We start from the raw sequence: 25,627 nt of genomic DNA on the forward strand, positions 1-25,627 counted from the left end.
ACCATGTCACCCTCACCCTCATCCAGTCACCTTCATCATATCCTCATGGTCACTCTCCCCCTCTCCCCAGCTGCCTCGTCATTCCCAGGGTGTCGTCATGGACCTCGTATCAGGACAGACACTCTGCCACAGCAGCCACACCACCTCACAGTCTCCATGTTGCCCTTACCTCTGCCACGTCACCACACCTGTGGCAGTAGCCCATCGGCCATTGTGAACCTTGCTTCTGTAAATACTTAATCCCTATCTCGTTACCTTATGGGATTGAGTGATTTCCTCCACTCCCCAAAATGAAAGCATTTAGCTAGTGCTGCAAGGGTTGAGGAGGACTTGGTGAGGGGGAAACTGTAGGTAGCTTAGGCCCAGAATTCCCTGGACTTTTAGAATTAGGACTATGGAGAGATGAAGCCTGTTTCTCCCACATTTAAGTCACACCTCATCAGTCCTAGGCCGGACGAGGTGGCTCTTGCCTGTAATGCCAGCATTTTGGGAGGCCAAGACAGACGGATCACTTGAGGCAAGGGGTTTGAGACCAGCCTGGCCAACAGGGTGAAACCCCATTTCAACTAAAAAAAAAAAACAAAAAAACTTAGATGTGATGGTGCATGCCTGTACTCCCAGCTAGCTACTTGGGAAGCTGAGGCAGGAGAATCCCTTGAAGCCTGGAGGTGAAGGCTGCAGTGAGCTGAGATAGCCCTACTGCCTTCCAGACTGGGCAACAGAGCGAGACTGTCTCCAAAAAAAGAAAAATGAAGCAAAAAACAAAACAATACAAAAACAGACCTGCCTGGGCAAATAGCAAGACCCCATCCCTACAAAAAAAAAATTTTTTTTTTTAATTAAATGGACACAGTGATGTGCACCTGTAGTAGCAGCTACTCAGGAGGCTGAGGTGGGAGGATCACTAAGCCCAGGAGTTTGAGGCTGCAGTGAGCTATGATTGTGCTACTGCACTCCAACTTGGGTGACAGAGTGAGACACCATCTCTAAAAAACATTAAAGTGGTTGGGTGCAGTGATTGGCTCACACTTGTAATCCCAAAACTTTGGAAGGTCAAGATGGGAGGATTGCTTGAGGTTGTGAGTTCAAGACCTGCCTGGGCAACACAGCAAAACCCCATCTCTACAAAAAAAGGAAAAGCCAGACGTGATAGCTCACACTTGTAATCCCAACACTTTGAGAGGCCAAGGCAGGCAGATCATTTGAGGCTAGGAGTTTGAGACCAGCCTGGCCAACGTGGTGAAATACCATCTCTACTAAAAATAAAAAATTAGCTGGGCATGGTGACACTCATCTATAGTCCCAGCTTCTCGGGAGGCTGAGGCAGGAGAATCACCTGAACCCAGGAGGTGGAGGTTGCAGGGAGCCGAGATCGCGCCACTGCACTCTGGCCAGGATGACTGAGCGAGACTCCGTCTCAAAAAAAAAAAAAAAGTGGCAGGGCACAGTGGCTCACGCCTGTAATCCCAGCACTTTGGGAGGCCAAGGCAGGCGGATCACAAGGTCAAGAGATCGAGACCATCCTGGCTAACACGGTGAAGCCCCGTCTCTACTAAAAATACAAAAAATTAGCCGGGCACGGTGGCGGGCGCCTGTAGTCCCAGCTACTTGGGGAGGCTGAGGGAGGAGAATGGCGTGAACCCGGGAGGTGGAGCTGGCAGTGAGCAAGATCGTGCCACTGCACTCTAACCTGAGCGACAGAGCAAGACTCTGTCTCAAAAAAAAAAAAAATTAGCCGGGCATGGTGGCACATGCCTGTAATCCCAGCTACTTGGGAGACTGAGACAGGAGAATCACTTGAACCCAGGAGGCAGAGGTTGCAGTGAGCCGAGATCGCGCCATTGCACTCTAGCCTGGGCAACAAGAGCGAGACTCCATCTCAAAACAAAAAAAAAACAAAAAACTACATGATCTTGGGCAACTGGCTTAACCTCCCTGCGCCTCGGTTACTGCATCTGCAATATGGGAATGAAAACACAAATTAATCATTTTGCACATAATTCTTAAGCATGTGCTGTCTGTGTGCTCAACACTGCTAGGCATTGGGGACACCTTAATGAACAGTACAGACAAAAATATCTTGGCTGGGCGCAGTGGCTCACACCTGTAATCCAAGCACTTTAGGAGGCCGAAGCAGGTGGATCACCTGAGGTCAGGAGTTTGAGACCAGCCTGGACAACATGGTGAAACCCCATCTCTATTAAAAATGCAAAAATTAGCCAGGCATGGTGGCGCACCCTTATAATCCGAGCAACTTGGGAGGCTGAGGTTAGAATTGCTTGAACCCGGCAGGCGGAGGCTGCAGTGAGTTGAGATCGCACCACTGCACTCCGGCCTGGGTGACAGAGTGAGACCCCGTCTCCAAAAAAAAAAAAAAATCTGGCCTTATAGAGTGTCCTAAACTCTAGTAAGGGTAAGAGGCAATAGGTAAATAGGAAAGTAGATTATTGGATGTATTAGAAAGGGCATGGGGAATGTGGGGTCAAGGTTGTAATTTTAAATAGGGTGGTCAAGGAAAGCTTTCTGAGAAGGTGACATTTGAACCAAAGACTTGAAGGAGAAGAGAGAGTGGGGCCGGGCGCGGTGGCTCACACCTATGATCACAGCACTTTGGGAGGCTGAGGAAGGCGGATCACTGGAGCTCAGGAGTTTGCAGCCAGCCTGGGCAACATAGCGAAACCCCATCTCTACAAAAATTAAACAGGTATGGTGGTGTGCACTTGTAGTCCCAGCTATGTGGGAGGCTGAGAGGTGGGGGGATCACTTGAGCTTGGGAGTTTGAGGCTTCAGTGAGCCATGATTTTGCCACTACACTCCAGCCTGGGCAACAGAGGGAGACCCTGTCTCAAAAATAAAAAAACAACAAAAGAAAATGGCTGGGCATGGTGGCTCATGCCTATAATGCCAGCACTTTGGGAGGCCAAGGCTGGTGGATCACCTGAGGTCAGGAGTTCGAGACCAGCCTGACTAATATGGTGAAACCCCGTCTCTACTAAAAATACAAAAAAATTAGCCAGGTATAGTGGCAGACACCTATAATCCCAGCTATTCGGGAGGCTGAGGCAGGAGAATCGCTTGAACCTGGGAAGCGGAGGTTGCAGTGAACTGAGATTGCACCATTGCACTCCAGCCTGGGCGACAGAGTCAGATTCTATCTCAAAAAAAAAGAGAGAAAGAAAGAATGGCGGCCCTCGGGGGGAAGAGCATGCTAGGCAAAGAGAACAGCAAAAGCAAAGTCATTGAGGTAGGAGCAAGCTTGGAATATTTAAGGAATAGCAAGGAGGTCAGTGAGAGAGGAGAGGGGCAAGAGATGATGTTGGAGGGGCGATGGGGCACATTGTGGAAGGCCTTGTGAGCCATGCAGAAGACTGACTTTTACTCCGAGTGAGGTGGGAGCCACAGGAGGATGTGGAGCCGAGGAGGGATGCGGTCCAGTGTGACATGAAGCCATCACCCTGAGCTGTGGCAGCTCCAGAACTTCTACCCAGGATCAACTAGTGAGAGGCAGCCTTGTTGGAAAGAGAGCCAGAATCTTCAGTCCGCACTCACATATCCTTTATGTTGGGAGAAAGTTTGGAGAAAGTTGGGCGGATCACTTGAGGTCAGGAGTTCGAGACCAGCCTGACCAACGTGGTGAAACCCCATCTCTACCAAAAGTATAAAAAATTAGGTGGGCGTTGTGGTGGGTGCCTGTAATCCCAGCTATTCAGGAGGCCGAGGCAGGAAAAGCCCTCGAACCTGGGAGGTGGAGATTGCAGTGAGCTGAGATCGCGCCACTACACTCCAGCCTGGGCGACAGAGCAAGACTCCATCTCAAATAAATAAATAAATAAATATTAATAAAAAATGAAGGGCAGGCTGGAGAAATGCTAATGGAGTTTTTGAGAGGCCAGCGCCACCACGGGGTTCAGCTCTGTCCTGGAGGGTGGGGGGGCAGGCAGCAGGGGATCTACAGATGACGAACAACAGGAGAGGCAGCTGTCATCGGGCATCTGTCCCTGGAAGCTTGAGGCAGCTTGGGTTCAAATCCTTGCTCCATTTCCTCTCTCTCTCTCTTTTTTTTTTTTTTAACCAAAGTCCAGGTCCTGGGCTTACCCCATATCCTGTCTATGTCCCTTTGTACCTGTGACTTCACCTCTCTGGATCCTTAATTCCCTAAGTGGGATTTTTAAGAGGACTGTTGTGAAAATTAAACATATTAAGTCCAATTTAAAACAATAAAATGAATATATTAAGTGCTTTGAGGCCAGGCCCAGTGGCTTACGCCTGTAATCCCAGCACTTTGAGAGGCTGAGGTAGGCAGATCACTTGAGCCCAGCAGTTCAATAGCAGCCTGGGCGATGTGGTGAGATTCCGACTCTACGAAAAAAATAAAAACTAGCTGGGCGTGGTGGCACACACTTGTGGTCCCAGCTACTCGGGAGGCTGAAGCAGGAGGACCACTTGAGCCCAGGAGTTCCAGGCTGCAGTGAGGTGTGTTCCTAGCACTGCATTACAGCCTGCAACAGAGCAAGGAGACCCTGTCTCAAAAAAAAAAATCAAAAATAAATGCAAAAAGCCCCACTGTCTCACTCCACACCCTGCACTTTTATAGGCTCGCGCCTCCCTCAGGTCACAGGGTCCCTCACGTGATGTGATGAAGGGAGATTTTGCATTGTTTATTCATGAATTAGTTCAACAGTATACTGCCCTGGAATACAACTGAGCTCTGAGTTCAAATTCCCGGCTGATGCCTATAATCCCAGCACTTTGGAAGGCTGAGGTGGGCAGATCACTTGAGGTCAGGAGTTCGAGACCAACCTGGCCAATATGGTGAAACACTGTCTTTACTAAAAATACAAAAATTAGCCAGGCATGGTGGTAGCCACCTGTAATCCCACCTACGCGGGAAGTTGAGACCCAAGAATCACTTGAACCTGGGAGATGGAGGTTGCTCTGAGCCGAGAACCTGCCAGTGCACTCCAGTCTGGACAACAGAGTAAGACTCCGTCTCAAAAAACAATCTTCCAACTGACAAACCAATGCTGTGCAACTTAAGCAGGCAATTTCCCTGAGCTCTGCCACCTCATCTGAAAAACAGATGGTAACATTGCTTTGCCCTAAACTTACCATGTTACTATTTTTCTTTTTTTTTTTTCTTTTTTTTTTCTTTTTCTTTTTGTTGAGATGGATTCTCAGTCTGTCACCCAGGCTGGAGTGCAGTGGCGCAGTCTCGGCTCACTGCAAGCTCCGCCTCCCAGGTTCATGCCGTTCTCCTGCCTCAGCCTCCCGAGTAGCTGGGACTGCAGGCACCCGCCACCATGCCTGGCTGATTTTTTGTATTCTTAGTAGAGATGGGGTTTCACTGTGTTAGCCAGGATGGCCTCGATCTCCTGACCTCATGATTTGCCCACCTCGGCCTCCCAAAGTGCTGGGATTACAGGTGTGAGCCACTGCGCCTAGCCCTACCATCTTATTATTTTTCTTTCTTTCTTTATCTTTTTGCGACACGGTCTTGCTCTCTCACTGAGGCCGGAGTGCAGTGGCGCAGTCATGGCTCACTGCATACCCAAACTCCCAGGCTCAAGACATACTCCTGCTACAGCCTCCCATGTAGCTAGGGCTACAGGCATGTACCACCATCCCCAGCTAATTTTTTAGCCTTTTTATTTATTTTTTATTATTTATTTATTTAGAGACAGTCTCGTTATGTCGCCCAGGCTGGAGTGCAGTGGCACGATCTCGGCTCACTGCAACCTCCACCTCCCAGGTTCAAGTGATTCTCCTGCCTCAGCCTCCTGAGTAGCTGCAATTACAGGTGTGCACCACCAGGCCCGGCTAATTTTTGTATTTTTAGTAGAGACGGGATTTTATCATGTTGGTCAGACTGGTCTCGAACTCCTGACCTTGTGATCCAACCGCCTCGGCCTCCCAAAGTGCTGGGATTACAGGCGTGAGCCCCTGCACCCGGCCTAGCCTTTTTATTTTTTTTTGTAGAGACAAGATATCAATTTGTTGCCCAGGCTGCCCAGGTCCCAAACTCCTGGGCTCAAGTGATCCTCCTGCTTTGGCCTCCTAAAGTGCTGGAATTACAGGTGGGAGTGAGCAACTGTGCCCAGCCATGTTATTATTATTTTTTTGTTTTCCATTGAGACACTGTCTCGCTGTCACCTAGGCTGGCATGCAGTGGTGCGAACTCAGTTCAGTGCAACTTCTGCCTCCCGGGTTCAAGCAGTTCTCCTGCCTCAGCCTCCTAAGTACCTGGAATTACAGGTGTGCACCACCACGCCTGGCTAATTTTTGTATTTTTAACAGAGACGCAGTTTCACTATGTTGGCCAGGCTGGTCTCCAGCTCCTGACCTCTGGTGATCCGCCTGCCTCGGCCTCCCAGAGTGCTGGGATTACATGCGTGAGCCACCGCTCCTGGCTATGTTATTTTTGGTTTTGTGTTGTTGTTTTGAGACTAAGTCTCACTCCGTTGCCCAGGCTACAGTGCAGTGGCGTGATCTTAGCTCACTACAACCTCCACCTCCCAGGTTCAAGCAATTCTCATGCCTCAGCCTCCCAAGTAGCGGGACTATAGGTGCACACCACCACGCCCTGCTAATTTTTGTAGTTTTAGTAGAGACAGGGTTTCACTGTGTTAGCCAGGATGGTCTCGAACTCTTTACCTCAAGTGATCCACCCACCTCCCAAAGTGCTGGGATTACAGGCATGAGCCACCACGCCCAGCCCTATTATTATTTTTGAACTGGGACATAAGCCTTTGGAAGTTGTGATGCCACTGTCTCCCTCCCCTGCTCTATTTTTTTCCAAGGCACATTCCATGTATTTCACTCATTTATTCTCACTCTTAAGAATAACATCTTTAGGAATAATTTTTTTCCTTTTTTTTTTTGGAGACAGAGTTTCGCTGTTGTTGCCCAGGCTGGAATACAGTGGCGCAATCTCAGCTCACCGCAACCTCTGCCTCCCAGGTTCAAGCAGTTCTCCTGCTTCAGCCTCCCAAATAGCTGGGATTACAGACATGCGCCACCACGCCCAGCTAATTTTGTATTTTTAGTAGAGACAGGGTTTCTCCATGTTGGTCAGGCTTGTCTCAAACCGCCAACCTCAGGTGATCCGCCCGCCTCAGCCTCCCACAGTGTTTGGATTACAGGTGTGAGCCACCGTGCCGGCTCCTTTTTTTTTTTTTTTTTTTCGTCTGTAATCTCAGTTTCTGGAGCAGGGCTTGTCAGCAAGTCATTACTGATTAAATATTAGTTGAATTAATAGATTAACTGGCCACTGAGCACCTGGTACGCACTTTCCTATGTTCCATGGCACTGGGGACATGGCAGTGAGTTAGACAGCCTGGCCCTGCCATCATAGGGCTCCCAGTCAAATAGGACAGACGAACCCATCGCTAGGCATTGCCAGCATCAAGCACTGCCAGCTAATCACAGCACTGATTTTGAGCAGGAGTGGGACAGCTTAGATTTTTGTAGTTCCAATTTAGAAGTATTCACCATTCATGATACTTTTTTGGACCTATTTAATTGTTTTTCAGACTGATCATCTTCTCTCCCTAGGAGGCATAGGTAGAGGGATCAGGTCTGGGAAAGGGAGGCCCAGGGGACTGTGTGAGCCCAGAGGGCTTCGTGGAGGAGATGGTACGTGAGTGGATAGAAATGAGCAAGGTGTGCTCCGCAGGAAAAGCAGCTGTGGGAGGGTCCGGTGATGAAAATGTGGTTTTGGTTCAAGGAACTGAAAGATCATAACTATGGCTGGGGTGGGAAGAGCGGTGAGAGAGTAGACCAAAGAGGTCATTCGGGGAAGATCATTCAAGGCCCTGGCAGCCACAGTGAGGAGCTGAGAGTGTGTTTTTGAGCAGGAGAGGGATCCAAGGGAGGTGGCTGGAGTGGGGACCCAGGTGGGAGAGACTAGGTCAGACCTAGTGGGGAGGGTGATTTAGAGAGACCCTCACAGGGCCAAGTCGACAAGTTGTTGGGGTCCAGGACAAGGCCCAGGGCTGGGGGCAGTCAAGGAGAGCTTTTTGGAGGAGGAGGCGCCAAGGCTGAGACCTGAAGGATGGGTTCGACAGCTCTCCTTGAAATGGGGAACTGGGGGAGGAAGATGGTAAGGACAATTGGGGACATAGTAGGTGTGGGAGTCTGGGGATACCTTGAAGGAGGTGTCTGGGGGGCCATGGGACCTCCAGAGCTGGAGTTCAGGGGAAAGGAGGAAACCAGATGAGCTTTGGGTGGAGAATGAGGGAACTGAAGCTGTAATGATGGAGGAAGGTCCACAGGGGCCTGTCCATGTAGGGCTCTGTAGGACATGGTAAGAAGTTTGTACTTTGTCCTGGGGGCAATGGGGAGCCACAGAAGGATTTTGAGCAAGAGTGGGACAACTTAGGGTTTTTTAGTTCCAGTTCAGAAGTATTTATCATTCATGATGCCTTTTGGACCTATTTAATTATTTTTTGGACTGACTGTCTTCTCTCCCTAGGAGGGGCACTTACTTTAAAGGGTCCTTTGAAATAAAGGATCTAACTGCTGAAAATGAAAAAACAGTTTGCAAAACCAGTATTCTGTTCTGTTTTCTGTAGACAATTGATGGTTCAGTCCAGAGAGGCCAGAGACAATTGATGGTTTAGTCCAAAGAGGTCTGCACCATCTAGTGAAAATCAGCACCATTAAACATGAGAACATTTCTGTTTTAAACCATTTGGAAGCCCCATGAATTTGTTTTTATTTTGTTGTTTTTAAAATTAGAGACAGGGTCTCGCTATGTTGCCCAGGCTAGTCTCAAAGTGCTGGGCTCAAGCGATCCTCCCACCTCGGCCTACCAAAGTGCTGGGATTACAGACGTGAGCTACTGCTCCTGGCCAGCCTGTGGATTTGTAAATGTCTCCTGCGGTGTGATCTGCCCCATGTTTCCTGTATGTAGGCTTCAGAAGCACACTCTGCATTCTCAGATGGCTTGAATCAGCCTTTTTTCCCCACCCTCTCAGCCTTAATCTCAGGCTGAGATGCCATTGTCTGCAGCCACCCTGTATGCTCTGGGCTTAGAACTGATACCAGCTGGTTATCATTCTGTATAAAAGTGTCACTAGGTATAGAGAGACATCTAAAATAATCTCCTCTCAAATTTTTCTATTCTGCTGCTCCATTTCTTCTGCTTTCAGTATTTTTTGAGCAATTACAATGGCCTGGGCCCTAGAGCTAGAGGAATAAATCAGACACGGACATAACAAGGGACACATATAAATTGATTATGTGTGATTGAAGTGTATACAAGATACGAGGGCACACACAGATCTCACCAACCAGCATGTTTCAAGGGCTTACTCTGCTTCCTGCCTTCCATGGATGACCTCATTGACTTCCCAGCAAATGTGAGGTTGGTATTATTAATCTCCACATTGTTCAGAGAATGAAAGTGTGGCTTACAGAAGGGAACCTCTTTTCCCAATTCCACAGAGCTGAGATCTGAAGTCTGAGCTGCCGGACTCTGAGACCCACCCCCTTAACCATTCAGAGATCCCCCAGCCACCACCCTCCAGTGCATATAAGATGATGCTCATTTTATTTGTTGTTTTGAGATAGTGTCTTGCTCTGTCGCCCAGGCTGGAGTGCAGTGGCACAATCACGGCTCACTGCAGCCTCGAACTCCCGGACTCAAGCAATCCTCCCACCTCAGCCTCCCAAGTGGCTGGGACCATAGGCGTAGGCATGGGCCACCACACCTAGCCAATTATTATTATGATTTTTTTTGTTTGTTTTTTGTTTTTGTTTTTTGCGAGACGGAGTTTTGCTTTCGTTGCCCAGACTGGAGCGCAATTTTGCAATCTCGGCTCACTGCAACCTCTGCCTTCCAGGTTCAAGCGATTCTCCTGCCTCAGCCTCCCGAGTAGCCTGCCATCATGCCCGGCTAATTTTTGTATTGGTAGAGACGAGGTTTCACCATATTAGCCAGGCTGGTCTTGAACTCCTGACCTTAGGTGATCCGCCCATCTTCGTTCCCAAAGTGCTGGAATTATAGGCATGAGCCACCCTGCCCAGCCGCCTAGCCAGTTTTTTAAGCTTTTGTAGAGATGGGGGTCTCACCTTGTTGCCCCAACTGGTCTCGAACTCTTGAGCTCAAGCCATCCTCCCGCCTTGGCCTCCCAAAGTACTGAGATTATAGGCATAAGCCACCGTGCCCTGCCAATATGGCTAATACCGGTTTATAGATGAGGCCAGCAGGGCTCAGAAGTAAAGCCCTATGCTCAACGTCACCTGGCAAGAAAGTGGCAGAGGTGGGATCTGAACCATGAACTCTCCAATTTAAAGGGCTGCTGTAGAGGAAGAATCAAATCTCCCACTGCCATCCTCCCCTGGGGGTGGGATGTTCAGGGATCTGTTACCCAGTGGGTTTTACTTCCTCCTCTTTGCGGGCTGTGGTGTTGTACCCCAAGGGGGGCAGGACCACAAGGCAAGGGGACTCGGGGGTATTTTGTGGGCTGGGAGATGGCACGCTTCCTGGCAGTGCTCTCTCCCAGATGAGACCTGATCTCTTTTCTTTTTCTTTTTGAGACAGAGTTTTGCTCTTGTTGTCCAGGCTGGAATGCAATGGCGCAATCTTGGCTCACTGCAGCCTCCATCTCCCAGGTTCAAGCGACTCTCCTGCCTCAGCCTCCTGAGTAGCTGGGATTACAGGTGTGCGCCACCATGCCTGGCTAATTTTGTATTTTTAGTAGAGATGGGGTTTCACCATGTTGGTCAGGCTGGTCTCGAAATCCTGACCTCAGGTGATTTGCCACGTCAGCCTCCCAAAGTGCTGGGATTACAGGCGGGAGCCACCGCGTCTGGCTGAGATCTGATTTCATCTCATGTCACACCAGCGGGGAGGCAGAGCATAAGTAACAACCTGGATGGGGCGTGCTGGGAGCCCCATGGGGGTTCTAGGGTCCTGAAAACACAGGCATTGAGACAGGCTGAGGAGGAACCCCAGGACCCAGCTGCCCATGCCCACCTTCCGTTTCACCCTGCCCTGCTCCCACAAGGATCTGAGCAGTGGGCGGGGGGGCCTGATTTCCTTCTCCAGCTGAGGCCACAGTCCTCTGGAGGCTAGGATCTGGTGATGGGGCACCCTACCTAGGAGCCTGAGCCTCTTTATAGTTTAGTTTCCATAGAAGTTATATGTGCATTTTAAAAAATTCAATGTAAGTATAAAGACCTATAATGAAAAGCAACCGTCTTGTCTCTGGGAGTGGGATGGGGGATGCCTTTGCATGGGGAGCTGTTAGGAGCCTTGACAGTCACCTTTACTGAGAGCCTCCTGCATGTTAGTGGCTCTTCTGTGCACATTATATGTGTGTTAATTCCTTTTTTAAAATTTAACTTTACTTTTTGTAGAGGTGAGTCCTGCCGTTGTGCAGGCTGGTCTTGAACTCCTGGCCTCATGTAATCCACCCCGCATCTTAGCCTCCTGGAGTGCAGGGATTACAGGTGTGAGCCACCTTGCCCAGCCTGTTAACTCCTTTAGTTCAGAGGAGTCAGTCAGATTTTAGACATCTCAAATGTTGTATGTTCAAAACCAAACTCCTGGTCTTTTCCCCAAACTTGTGCCTCCCTATGTTGCCCAATCAGCTATTGACACCTCTAATCCTTGTACTTGCTGAGGCCAAAACTCAGTCATCCCTGATTCTTTTACTGCTCTCAAACCCACGTCCAGCCTAGAAATGCCATCCCCTCCACCTTCAAAATGCATCCGGACCCCGCCCTTTCTTTGACACTTGGCTGCCCACACCCTGGTCCTGTCCACCCTTGGCTCCTGTCTGGATGCTCCCAGTAGCCTCCTCGCTGGGCTCCCCGGCCCTGCCCCAGTCTGTTCCCCACACACAGCCACCGGGGGATCCTGTAACACCTGTGTGTGTTTCTTCGGGCTGCTGTAACAGATTGCCACCAAGTTGGTGGCTTAACACAACAGAATGTATGGCCAGGCGCAGTGACTCCTGCCTGTAATCCCAGCACTTTGGGAGGCCGAGACAGACGGATGACTTGAGGTTGCGCCACTGCACTCCAGCCTGGATAACAGAGCAAGACTCCATCTTAAAAAAAAAAAAAAAAAAAAAAAGACAACAAATTCATTCTCTCAGTTTTGGAGCCAGAAGTCCAAACTCAAGGTGTAGCAGGGACATGCACCTCCAGAAGCTGGAGGGGAGATTCCATTCCTCACCTCTCCCAGCTTCTAGTGGGTCCAGGTGTTGCTGGTTTGTTGTTGTTGTTGTTGTTGATGTGGAGTCTCGCTCTGTTGCCCAGGTTAGAGTGCAGTGGCGTGATCTCGGCTCACTGCAAGCTCCGCCTCCCAGGTTCACGCCATTCTCCTGCCTCAGCCTCCTGAGTAGCTGGGACTACAGGCGCCTGCCACCACGCCCGGCTAATTTTTTGTATTTTTAGTAGAGACAGGGTTTCACTGTGTTAGCCAAGATGGTCTCGATCTCCTGACCTTGTGATCTGCCAGCCTCGGCCTCCCAAAGTGCTGGGATTACAGGTGTGAGCCACTGCGCCCAGCCACATTGCTGGGTTTATGGCCACATCACTCTCATCTCAGCCTCCCTGTTCACATGGCCTTCTGCCTGTTCTATCTCTGAGGACAGTTGTGACTGGATTTAGGGCCCCTCCAGATAGTCCAGGATGATCTCATCTCAAGATCCTAAATCTGATTACAATTGCAAAGATCCTTTTTCCAAATAAGGTCACGTGCACGTAAGTTCCGGGGATTATGCTTCTGTGGGACATATCTTTTTTGAGGCCACCATTCAACCCACTACAAAATCCAACTGAAACCCATTGAAGTGGCTCGTGTCTGAAATCCCCGCACTGTGCGAGGCCGAGGTGGGAGGTTCGCCTGAAGCCAGGAGTTCAAGACCAGCCTGGGCAGCATAGGGGGATCCTCATCTGTTTGCTTTTTGTTTTTTGTTTTTATTTTTGAGATGGAGTTTCGTTCTTGTTGCTCAGACTGGAGTGCAATGGCACAATCTTGGCTCACTACAACCTCCACCTCCTGGGTTCAAGCAATTCTCCTGCCTCAGCCTCCCAAGTAGTTGGGATTACAGGCATGTGACACCATGTCCAGCTAATTTTGTATTTTTAGTAGAGACAGGGTTTCTCCATGTTGGTCAGGCTGGTCTCGAACTCCCAGCCTCAGGTGATCCGCCCACCTTGGCCTCCCAAAGTGCTGGGATTACAGGCGTGAGCCATCGCGCCTGGTGGAGATCCCCATCTCTTAAAAAAAATCTGAAGCAGATCACGTTGTCCTTCCCTGCTGGGAACCCACACGTGACCCCGTCCTACTCATCACAGTCCAGGCAGCCCTGCAGGATCTGGCCCTGTCACCTCTGTGACATTTCCTCTCCCTCACCCCCAGCCCACTCCACTGCAGACACACTGGCGTCCTCACTCTTCTCCATCCACACCAGGCACATTCCTCCCTCGGGGCCTTTGTACTGATCATTTTCCCCACAGATGTCCATCTCACCTCTCCTTGAAGTTTTTCTTCAGGTAACCCCTTCTCAGTGAGGCCTTTTCTGACCTCCTTATTAAATATCACAAACGATTCCACCCCCACCCCTCTTCCCTGATCCTCTATGGCACTTACTGCCTTCTAACATTATATCATTTATTTATTATTTTGTTTATTATACCTCCCTCCTTTTTTTTTTTTTTTTTTTTTTGAGATGGAGTTTCCTCTGTCGCCCACGCTGGAGTGCAGTGGTGCCGACTCACTGCAACCTCCACCTCCCGGGTTCAAGCGATTCGCCCACCTCAGCCTCCCAAGTAGCTGAGATTACAGGCGCCCTCCTGCACACCTGGCTAATTTGTGTATTTTTAGTAGAGATGGGATTTCGCCATGTTGGCCAGGCTGGTCTCGAATGCCAGACCTCAGGTGATCCGCCCACGTAGGCCTCCCAAAGTGCTGGCATTACGGGCGTGAGCCACCGCACCTGGCCTCTGTTTTTCCCTCGTGTCTATTTTGTTCACAGCTGTATCCCCAGTGCCTAAAACAATACCTGATGCACACAAGACAACCAGTAAATGTGTGTAAAATTAATGAACAGCAAATGCTATTGTTACCATACCCATTTTGCAGATGGAGAAACCAAGAGCACAGAGGCGTTGTCACTTCTCCAAGGTCAAACAGTCACTAATGCTGAAGCTCAGATTCAGTCTCAGGTATCTGGCTCTAGCACTCACTGTATTGTCTCTCATCCAATCTAAATCGCTTCTCCAGTACTGATTTTTATTTGTTTTTTATGACAGGCTCTTACTCTGTCAGCTAGGCTGGAGTGCATTGGTGCGATCACTGCTCACTGCAGCCTCCACCTCCCAGATTCAAGCAATTATTCTGCCACAGCCTTCCAAATAGTAGGAACTACATGTCCACGCCACCATACCAGGCTAATTTTTTTTCATTTGTTGTAGAGATTAGGTCTCACTGTGTTGCCCAGGCTGGTCTCAAACTCCTGGGCTCAAGCAATCCTCCCACCTTGGCCTCCCAAAGTGCTGGGATTACACGTGTAAACCACCGTGCCTGGCCCTCCAATATTAGTTTACTTTTTAATCAAAAGTTAACACAATAAGAAAAAAATACAATTAAAACATGCCAAAAGTTAAAATTAAACTAATCATTACAGACTTGTAATCACTGTACAATTTGAAAGCCAAAATATCACTGACAATTTGAACGAAGTCCATCTGTTTTCTTCCTATTTTTATTTCATTTTTGTTTTTCCTTTTTATTTTGTTGTAGAGACTGGGCCTTGCTATGTTACCGAGGCTAGTCTGGAACTCCTGGGCTCAAGCGGTCCTCCCACCTCAGCCTCCGAAAGTGCTGAGATTACAGGTGTGAGCCACAGTGCCAGGCCCTTCTCCCTATTTTTGGTTTATTAGTGACCATCCCAGTTCTCCAGCCCTGACGCTGCCAGTCCTGTTACTTCAGATCTCCGTGCCCCACCTCGCCTTCGGTTTTGTTTTGATTCATCTTGGCTTCCCTAATTTCACATTGCCTGCTGTTACAACTCCATATTCTTCAATAAAAATATTTTTCACCAAGACCGTCAAAGAAAACTGAAGGCAAGCATTTCCTGCCTCCTCCACCCACAATGCTGTGGTCAACCGCTTCTAAGACTGACGTTATCTTCTGCTTCTCCTGGTGACCTCTGGAGTTTCAAATAACCTTAGTCTGTTGCTGTTTCTTGCTAGATTTTTTTTTTTTTTTTTTTTTTTTTTTTTTTTTTTGAGACAGAGTCTCACTCTGTTGTAACCCAGGCTAGATTGCAGTGGCGCCATCGTGGCTCACTGCAACCTCTGCCTCCCAGGTTCAAACAGTTCTCCTGCCTCAGTCCCGAGTAGCTGAGATCACAAGCACCCGCCACCACGCCCAGCTAATTTTTGTATTTTTGGTAGCGACAGGGTTTCACCATGTTGGCCAGGCTGGTCTTGAACCCCTCACCTCAGGTGATCCACCCACCTCGGCCTCCCAAAGTGCTGGGATTACAGGCGTGAGCCGCCACACCTGACCTGCTAGATCCTTTTTAGGCGTCCCCGTTTGTCTTCCTGCCATGGAAAGGGGGGGATCTCGCATGTTCTACCCTCACCAGTCTGGGATCTGACATTGGTAGGGAGAAGTTTGCAAGTTATCCCTACAAATCTAGGTTGGATCTTGGAGTAAGTGGAGAACCTAGCTGTCTTTGAGTTTTCTTTTTCAAAAAAAGAGTAATGCACGCCCCTGATTTTTTAAAAGGTGATGAAACTGGCGACACCTGTGTGTGCTTTATAATTATTTCTCAACCTACACCGAGATATTTTCTATACTTCTCTGAAAATAGCTTATGTTTCACAATTTTAAAAAAGAAAATAGGCCAGGCACGGTGGCTCACGCCTGTAATCCCAGCACTTTGGGAGGCCCAGGCAGGCGGATCACGAGGTCAGGATTTCCAGACCAGCTTGGCCAACATGGTGGAACCCTGTCTCTACTAGACATACAAAAATTAGCTGGTCACAGTGGCAGACGCCTGTAATCCCAGCTACTCAGGACGCTGAGGTTGGAGAATCACTTGAAACTGGAAGGCGGAGGTTGCGGTGAGCCAAGATTGCGCCACTGCACTCCAGCCTGGGCGAAAGAGCGAAATTCTGTCTCAGAAAAAAGAAAATAGGGGCCAGGTGTGGTGGCTCATGCCTGTAATCTCAGAACTTTGGGAGGCCAAGGTAGGAGGATCACTTGAGTCCAGGAGTCCAGCCTGGGCAATAAGCAAGACCCTGTCTCTACAAAAAAAAAAAATTTTTTTTAATTAGCTGCAGCCTGGCGCGGTGGCACATGCCTGTAATCCCAGCATTTTGGGAGGCCGAGACGGGCAGATCACGAGGTCAGGAGATGGAGACCATCCTGGCTAACACGGTGAAACCCCGTCTCTACTAAAAAAATTTTTTTTAAATTAGATGGGCATGGTGGTGGGCGCCTGTTGTCCCAGCTACTCGTGGGGGCTGAGGCAGGAGAATGGCATGAACCCGGGAGACGGAGCTTGCAGGGAGCCGAGATGGCGCCACTGCACTCCAGCTTGGGAGAGACAGAGCGAGACTCCGTCTCCAAAAAAAAAAATTAGCTGGGCATGGTGGTACGTGCCTGTAGTCCCAGCTACTTGGGAGGCTGAGGCAGGAGGATTGCTTGAGCCTGGGAAGTTGAGGCCGCAGTGAGCTATGATCGTGCTGCTGCACTCCAGCCTAGGGAACAGAACTCTGACACTAAAAAAAAAAAAGAAAGAAAGAAAAAAAAGAAAAGAAAATAGGCTTACCATAAAAAGCAATCTTGACATACCCCAAAATCCCACTCCCTTGAAGACAACCACTTCTGCCCTGTTGCTTCTCTTAGTAATACTCCTTTTCTGCAGTTATCTCTTGACTTCCTGCCAAGCTTTGAGGGAAGAGAGTGTCCCTGTCTCATTGAGTGAGGTGCCACCCTGTCTCAATTAGGAGATGAGGGATGAGAGAGGAAAGGGGTCTCCAGTGTGTTTGTCCAGCCGGGGCCTTAAATCCCTCTTGGGAGACATGGGATGGGGTGGATCGGAAAATAAATTTTTTTAAAATCCCTATCAAAATATCAGCTGGCTTTTTTTAAAAAATCAAATACCGAAATCCAAGTAGACTCCAACAGAAAATTCACCATCTCCTCTGCCCCTTTCTTCCCATCTCATGCCGTGAACTGTCTTCTGTTGACTTTATCGCTACATTTCTTCATTCTATTATTCAACCTTGATCTTTCCGTTTCATTGTATAAGCGTTTTATTAATTTCATTTATGTATTTATTTTTGACTAGGTAATGCATGTCCATGGTACACAAATTCACAAGGTTTGTAGACAAGAAAAGATGTGAGGTTCCTTTTGTTCTCTGCCTGTGGCCTCCCTGCCCCACACAGGGACTCTAGGGTGGAATGTAGCAAAACCCATCCACCAGCCATGTACTACCCCTCAACCCAGCCAGTTTGGAGCGGCAGTGTCTGGGGAGCCGAGCCCCCCTTCTCGCTGCGGTGAGCCCGGACTGAGGCGCGCACTGCGCAGACTCCCCGCTGCAGTGGGCGGGGCTCCCGTAGGCCCCGCCCCCTCCTCCTCCCACCCCTGTTCAGCCTGTCCGGGCAGAAGCTGGGGCCCCGCGGAGGTAGCAGCAGACGCCTGAGAGCGAGACCGAGGCCCCTCAGGGGTAGGTGGGGGGAGGCTGGCTGGGGGGATGGGCAGCGGGGTGGCAGGGAGGCCCCGATGATCCCCGGCTGAGCTGTGTGGTGTGGGGGTACCTGAGTGAGGGCGGAGGAGCCACCTAGAATATACCCCCTGTGTAGTCCCAGGGCTGAGAAAAGCCGAGCACAAAGACCTGGGGCTCTGCTGACCTCATCCAGCGCTGTCTTTCTGGTGGTGGAGGAGAGAGAAGGGGGCTGCTAGAGGGGAGCTGCGTGGGTGCTGATGGGGGCAGGGTGGGCACTGCAGAGTGATGAGCAGGCAGCAGAGCCGTTGGATTTTGAGGGATTTCGAAATCCTGCTGACCAGTGACCAGCTTCCTCTTTTTGGGGTGGTGGGCAGTGTGCCAATGGCCCCCATGATTATGAATGGCCCCAAGACTAATCACCCTTCTGTGATGTCTGTCCCTCGAAAGCGTAGAACACCCCACACAGTGCCCACTTTTGTTCTGCCAGTTTGGAGACCCTGACACACCCACCTTCTCACCTGGGCTCTGCATATCCCCCAGCCTTGAGGGAAGATGAAGCCTAAACTGATGTACCAGGAGGTAGGTGGATTGGGGGACTCAGCAGGGTAGAGCTGGGTGAAGTGGGGGTGGGGGTTCCGAAGAGCCACCTGTCACCCCTGCTGTTGTCCCCATCCCCAGCTGAAGGTGCCTGCAGAGGAGCCCGCCAACGAGCTGCCCATGAATGAGATTGAGGCGTGGAAGGCTGCGGAAAAGGTAGGAGCCCTCCGCCACCCTCGCCCTGTCTCAGGGACAGGCTGGGCTGCCCCCTCGGGCTGGCTGACTACCTCCTCCTCCCCACAGAAAGCCCGCTGGGTCCTGCTGGTCCTCATTCTGGCGGTTGTGGGCTTCGGAGCCCTGATGACTCAGCTGTTTCTATGGGAATACGGCGACTTGCATCTCTTTGGACCCAACCAGCGCCCAGCCCCCTGCTATGACCCTTGCGAGTAAGTGGGGGGTGCTGCAGGTGGTGGGGGGAGGGGCCTGCCAGACCAGGGACACTTAAGCACACACTAAGCATGGCCTGCACTGAGCCCTACCCAGCGCTTGCAACAACTGAGGAGGTTGCAGGCTCCCAAGTGCTCGCCCGCCCCCTCCTCCTCCACACACATAGTTTCTATGGCAGCCACAGCGTCATCTTCTATCCGCCCGTGAAGAGACATAGCATCTTCCACCCACATCTGTGGACACACACACACATACACACACACACATCTAAATACATAACCTTCCTTCCACACCTCTAGACAGACACTCAGAGGATCATGAGTCCAGGCACACATTCAAATACACACAGTTTTAAAAAAAAATTTTAAGAGAAAATAAAAACTCAAATACAGTTTAGCCGGGCTTGGTGGCTCACGCCTGTAACTGTGACACTTTGGGGGGCTGAGGCGGGAGGATTGTTTGAGCCCAGGACTTCCAGACCAGCCTGGGCAACATAGTGAGTCTCCATCTCTACTAAAAGTAAGAAAAGTAGCCAGGCGTACTGGCGCACACCTGTAGTCCCAGCTACTCAAGAGGTTGAGGCGGGAGGATCGCTTGAGCCCAGGAGTTCGAGGCTGCAGTGAGCCGAGATCGCGCCACTGCACTTCTAGCCTGGGGGACAAGGCGAGACTCTGTCTCTGAAAAAAATATAGTCTGTCCAACACACCCATGGACGGACAGCTGAGCACTCACCTCCCAGCCATTGCTCTCCAGCACCCTATGGCTGATAGCATCCCCCACCCCCCAGAGCAGTGCTGGTGGAAAGCATTCCTGAGGGCCTGGACTTCCCCAATGCCTCCACGGGGAACCCTTCCACCAGCCAGGCCTGGCTGGGCCTGCTCGCCGGTGCGCACAGCAGCCTGGACATCGCCTCCTTCTACTGGACCCTCACCAACAATGACACCCACACGCAGGAGCCCTCTGCCCAGCAGGTACCTGCAACCTTGGCCCTGGCCAGCAGCAGGGGCAGGGGGTGGGAGGCAGCGGGGACTGTGGGGGATGAAGGGGTTTCTCCTGCAGCCCAGGAGACAGATGGGCGTGTCTCACACAGCGGATTGGACACAGGTGTTTGCAAGCAGCTGCCTTCACATGGTTCTCTGGACTGGAGGCGTTTGTCACGGTCATCTGTAGGCCTCTGAATGTCAGGGTGTGGGTTTGATTACAAGGGATTATTAGGCTGGCGGATGTCACTCACCCACAAGCTGCCCTGACCCCGTCAGACAAAGAAATGGAAGAGTGGAGTAATTAACAGCCCAGCATCAAGACAGGGGCCACCTTCCAGCTGTGCGACCCCAGGCAGGTCACCTGTTCTCTCTGGCTTCAGTTTATCTGTAAAATGGGGTCAATTTATAGCACGTGCTTCTTAGGGCTCTTGTGAGGATGAAATGGACTAATCCAAGCAAATTTTAGCACAGTGCCTGGCACAGAGTTAACCTTTGTGTCTTCTGTTACTATATCCTGCTATGGTCTGCAGACAAACTTAAGAACGTAAAACTTCACAATTTGAAAAGGAACAGCCTACATGGATAACCTCTTCCACTGAAAAACCATGAATTTGTTCCTTCTGTTTTCTTCTCCCTACTACCTCTTTTTGTGAGAAGTTGTCTTAAAACCTAACTAAAATTACAAGGCTCCTTAAGAACTGCCTGAGGCCGGGCGCGGTGGCTCAAGCCTGTAATCCCAGCACTTTGGGAGGCCGAGACGGGTGGATCACGAGGTCAGGAGATGGAGACCATCCTGGCGAACACAGTGAAACCTCGCCTCTACTAAAACTACAAAAAACTAGCCGGGCATGGTGGCGGTGCCTGTGGTCCCAGCTCCTCGGGAGGCTGAGGCAGGAGAATGGCAGGAACCCAGGGGGCGGAGCTTGCAGTGAGCCAAGATGGCGCCACTGCCTCCAGCCTGGGCCACAGAGCGAGACTCCGTCTCAAAAAAAAAAAAAAGAACTGCCTGAAAAAAAAAATTATGCCAGGTGTGGTGACTCACATCTGTAATCCCAGCACTTTGGGAGGCCTAGACAGGAGGATCACTTGATCCCAAGAATTTGAGACTAGCCTGAGCAACATAGTGAGACTCCTGTCTCTACTGGAAAAAAAAAAAAAAAAAAAATTAGCAGGGTGTTGTGGTGCGCGCCTGCAGTCTCAGATACTCAGGGGATGGAAGGCGGATGGCTCGAGCCCCGGAGTTGGAGGCTGCAGTGAGCTGTGATCATGCCACTACACTCCAGCCCAGGCAACATAGCAAGACCCTGTCTCAAAAAAAAAGAAAAAGTAATAATAATAATTACAAAAGTTGAAAACCAAAGCCAGGCATAGTGGTACACACCTGTGGTCCCAGCTACTTGGGAGGCTAAAGCAGGAGGATGGCTTGAGCCTAGGAATTGGAGGCTGCAGTGAGCCATGATCGTGCCGCTGCACTCTAGCCTGGGCAACATAGTGAAATCCTGTCTCTAAAAAAAATGTTTTTATGTTAAAAAAAAAAAAAAACCGTATGAGCTCCCACTCCCTACTGGCTCCCTCTGAAGTGGTTTAAAACAGATGTAGGAGGCAGATGGTCTGGGTTCAAATCCTGCTCCATAGCTGGATGTGGTGCACTCCTGAGGTACCAGCTACTTGGGAGACTGAGGCAGGAGGAATGCTTGAGCCCAGGAATTGAAAATCAGCCTGGGCAACGTAGCAAGACCTGTCTCAACAAACAAACAAAAACAAAATCCCACTGCACTACTGAGTTCTCCGTGGAGATTATAATTAAACCAGCCTCACCGGGTTGTGAGAATTCAGTGAGTTCACTGAGAAGGGGCCTAGAACAGGGCCTGGCACACAGTAGGTTCCAGGGCATCCTTGATCGTTGCTGTTGCTGGCACCATCGTGCCTCACCCGATACCTTCCGGGACCCCCTGCCTGAGGCTCGCCCCCACCCTCCTGGGAGATGCCTGGAGGCCCTGCCTTGATGCTGAATTTTGAGAAAGTCCTTGGAGGGGCAGGAGGGGTCAGGAGGCCTTGGAGGGGGATCACAGGGCAACTAATTATTAAAGCAGATAAAGATGTTTAAAACAGATAAGGAAGTCTTTTAATATTTTAATCTGTAAAGTCTTTATACAGGCTAATGTAAAGCCTGTTTACTCCTAATCATGTCTCAAAATAACTCCACTGGGCATTACCTTGTGGGGTTGGAGAGCTGGCTGGTCCAGCCCCTCAGACGCTCTCCCCTCCCTGCAGGGTGAGGAGGTCCTCCGGCAGCTGCAGACCCTGGCACCCAAGGGCGTGAATGTCCGCATCGCTGTGAGCAAGCCCAACGGGCCCCAGCCACAGACGGACCTGCAGGCCCTGCTGCAGAGTGGTGAGCTGGGGCCCAACTGGGGCTGGTCTGGGCCTGGGGGTACCCAACCTGGCCCCTGATCACTGCCCCTGCTGGTCACAGGTGCCCAGGTCCGCATGGTGGACATGCAGAAGCTGACCCATGGCGTCCTGCATACCAAGTTCTGGGTGGTGGACCAGACCCACTTCTACCTGGGCAGTGCCAACATGGACTGGCGTTCACTGACCCAGGTCTGCCTGCACCCTGTCTACCTTCCTTCCAGGCCACTCCCTGCCCCACAGGGCACCCAGCCTCTGACTGCCCCCTTACTCAATCCAGAGTCCTCTCCACCCATTCTCTGCAATGGCTTCCTTCTTGCCTACCAGGCCTCCCTAATTCAAGCTATGCACGGTGGCTCACACCTGTAATCCTAACACTTTGAGAGGCCAAGGTGGGAGGATCGCTTGAGCCCAGGAGTTGGAGACCAGCCTGGGCAACATAGTGAGACCCCTTATCTACCAAAAAAAAAAAAATTAGCCAGGTGTGGTGGCACACACCTGTGGTCCCGGCTACTTGGGAGGCTGAGGTGGGAGGATCACTTGAGCCCAGGAGTTTGAGGCTACAGTGGGTTGTATTCATGCCACTGCACTCCAGCCTGAGTGACACAGTGAGACCCTGTTAAAAAACGAAGAATCCCCAAATGGAGGCCTCTGCTGCCCTGTCCCTGCTCCTGGAAGCCTGGGGCTCCCTCTGATCCCCAGTTGCAGCTACCAGCCCCTCTACAGGGCATTCAAGGACCTGTGCACCATTTGATCTTCATTGTACATCTCTGTGTGCCTGCTCTTAAGTCCAGCCCTGTCCCGGGTAATGTTGGGAACATGGTGGTAACAGGTGGACCTCATGGAACTCCCAGTCCAATGCAGACTGGCCTGTCACCTGACAGTGACAGCCCAGAGGGGTCAGGGCCAGGGTTGGGGAGACACAGGCAGAGGGTCAGGGCCAGGATGGAGGGAACAGAGGGTTGAAAAGCTCAGAGACCCCAACCTGGGGTATTGGAGGGTTTCCCAAAGGAGGTATAACTAATCTGATCCCTGAAGGATAGGGAGGAATTAGCCCAAGATAGGGAACAGAAAACAGCTTGGGGAATGAGGTGAAGACACACATTAACTCATGAATTCATTTCCTCAACAGATAGCTCCACTAACTTTTAATCTCAGCAATTATGCAGGGAGATGCTGCAGATACAGCTGTGACTGAGACATCCCTGGTACCTGTCCTCACAGCCCAGTGGGAAGACCAGTTTGTCACCAGAGAGAATGAGGAAGGAATCCCAAGGGACTAGGAGAGCCCAGAGGAATGCCTGACACAGGCTGGGTAGTCACGGGAGGCTTCCTGAAGGAGGAAATGTGTCAGCCTAGTTCTACGAATGAGTAGAAGCTAGCTCAGTGGAGGGTAGAAGCAACAGCAGATTGCAAATGTTCAGGAAACCTGGAGCTTTGGAATAACTCATTTTCTTCAAAACTTAAGTTGGTAATCATGCTAGGACTTTAGCTATTGGAGCTGGAGTGGAGGGGTACTGAGGGACAGGAGGATAGCCAGAGGCCAGACTGGGGAGTGTCCCTGTCATCTGTGGGCACCAGGCCGCCGTCCCTGAGCTCAGCACTGCCCTCCTACAGGTCAAGGAGCTGGGCGTGGTCATGTACAACTGCAGCTGCCTGGCTCGAGACCTGACCAAGATCTTTGAGGCCTACTGGTTCCTGGGCCAGGCAGGCAGCTCCATCCCATCAACTTGGCCCCGGTTCTATGACACCCGCTATAACCAAGAGACACCAATGGAGATCTGCCTCAATGGAACCCCTGCTCTGGCCTACCTGGCGGTGAGTCTGGGACAAGTGAGGCCTGTCATGTCCCAGCCCCATGCTGTCACTCACAGCCTCCATCCGTCCCTGTCTGGTGATGATAGGGAGGGCGTATCCTGACCATCAGTTCTCACCCCAGCTCATTCTGCTTGCTCAGGGTCCTGGAGTAGTTCCTAACATCCCTCGGCCTCTATTTCAGTTAGAAAATGGGTAACCTGTTAGTGCTGCTGGGAGAGGTACCCTGCGTTCATGCACAGCAAACCTTTGGTGCTCTGTGTCATCCAGTATAGCCACAGGTGGCTCTTTCAGTTTAAGTTCATTAAATGCAATTAATAATTTAGGTCAGGTGGGGTGGCTTATGCCTGTAACCCCAATACTTTGGGAGGTTGAGGTGACAGGATCACTTGAGGCCAGGAGTTTGAGACCAGCCTGGGCAACATAGCAAGACTCCATCTTCACAAAAAAAAAAAAAAAATAGCTGGGTTGGGTGGTACATGCATGTAGTCCCAGCTACTCGGGAGGCTGAGGCAGGGGGATCACTTGAGCCCAGGAAATTGAAGCTGCAGTAAGCCATGATCACACCACTGTACTCCAGCCTGGGTGACAGCCTATTTCAAAAAAAAATTTTTTTTTCAAGGCAAGGTTTCTCATCCCTGTGATCCCAGCACTTTGGGAGGCCAAGGCCAAGATGGGAGGATCACTTAAGGCCAGGAGTTCAACATAGGGGACATCATTTCTATTTTTTTTTTTTGGTCTTATTATTTATTGCTCTAGACAGGATACCAAAGAACTAGGGAGACACCATTTCTACAAAAACATAATATTAATAAAAATTAGCCGGGTGTGGTTGCATGCGCCTGTAGTACCTGGGGAGGCTAAGACAGGAGGATCACTTGAGCCCTGGAGTTCGAGGCTGCAGTGAGCTGATGGTAACACTGCACTCCAGCCTGGGCAAGAGGCTGCTGCTCTGTCTCTAAAAAAAGACAAAATTCAGTTCCGCATGCAGTAGCCACATTTCATATGCTCAGTAGCACCTGTAGCAAGTGGCCACCATATTGGACATTTCCATCACTGCGACACACTCTATTGGACGACACTAGCTCTCGCCCATGGCAGATACTGATCACTCTGGACAAGGCACTGATGTTTCTAGCTCTTAGATAGTTTCACTAGTTGAGGCAGGCAACCCAGGTCTCCCTAGGTCCCCCTGAGCAAGTCACCTGTCCAAGTCGAATCATCGTGGAAGGCATGACCCTAAGGTGTGGATACGGAAGCATGACTCATTGGGGTCTTTCACTACGGGGGCCTCCCACAGGGGATCACGGCTCTCCTCATTACCACTTCCCCATTTAGAGCCTCAGTTTCCTTCTCTGTTGAGCATTAAGGGAGATGGGGGACCAGGTGTGGTGGCTCACGCCTGTAATCCTAACACTTTGGGAGTCTGGGATGGATGGATCACTTGAGTTCAGGGGTTGGAGACCAGCCTGGGAGACGTGGTAAAACCCCATCTCTACCAAAAATACAAAAATTAGCCAGGAGGGGTGGCGGGCACCTGTAATCCCAGGTACTTGGGAGGCTGAGGCAGGAGAATCACTTGAACCCAGGAGGTGGAGGTTGCAATGAGATGAGATCATGCCACTGCACTCCAGCCTGGGAGACAGAGCAAGACTCCATCTCAAAAAAAAAAAAAAGACTTGAGCAGAGGTCCTCAAACCTGAACGTGCCCCAGAATCAGCTGGGGGCTTG

At 50.6% G+C, this 25,627-nt stretch overlaps 1 protein-coding gene across 51 annotated transcripts in view; it reads left to right on the plus strand.

Annotated features, from left to right (window-relative positions):
• The window catches only part of PLD3 (phospholipase D family member 3), a 30,960-nt gene that overhangs the window by 1,320 nt on the left and 4,013 nt on the right, over positions 1-25,627 (plus strand). For 3 of the 51 annotated variants that reach the window (XR_013408571.1, XM_077976140.1, XM_077976110.1), the window contains exons 2-10: positions 14,099-14,181; positions 17,322-17,702; positions 18,190-18,281; positions 18,381-18,455; positions 18,543-18,685; positions 19,474-19,657; positions 21,944-22,064; positions 22,146-22,273; positions 23,699-23,899. Coding sequence is in view for 50 of the 51 variants with exons in the window: in XM_077976140.1 (XP_077832266.1) it covers positions 18,255-18,281; positions 18,381-18,455; positions 18,543-18,685; positions 19,474-19,657; positions 21,944-22,064; positions 22,146-22,273; positions 23,699-23,899 (879 nt within the window). In the remaining variant the exon portion in view is untranslated. 51 annotated transcript variants of the gene reach the window in all.

The sequence above is a fragment of the Macaca mulatta genome, chromosome 19, assembly GCF_049350105.2.
Source record: "Macaca mulatta isolate MMU2019108-1 chromosome 19, T2T-MMU8v2.0, whole genome shotgun sequence".
NCBI classification, from domain to species: Eukaryota; Metazoa; Chordata; class Mammalia; order Primates; family Cercopithecidae; genus Macaca; species Macaca mulatta.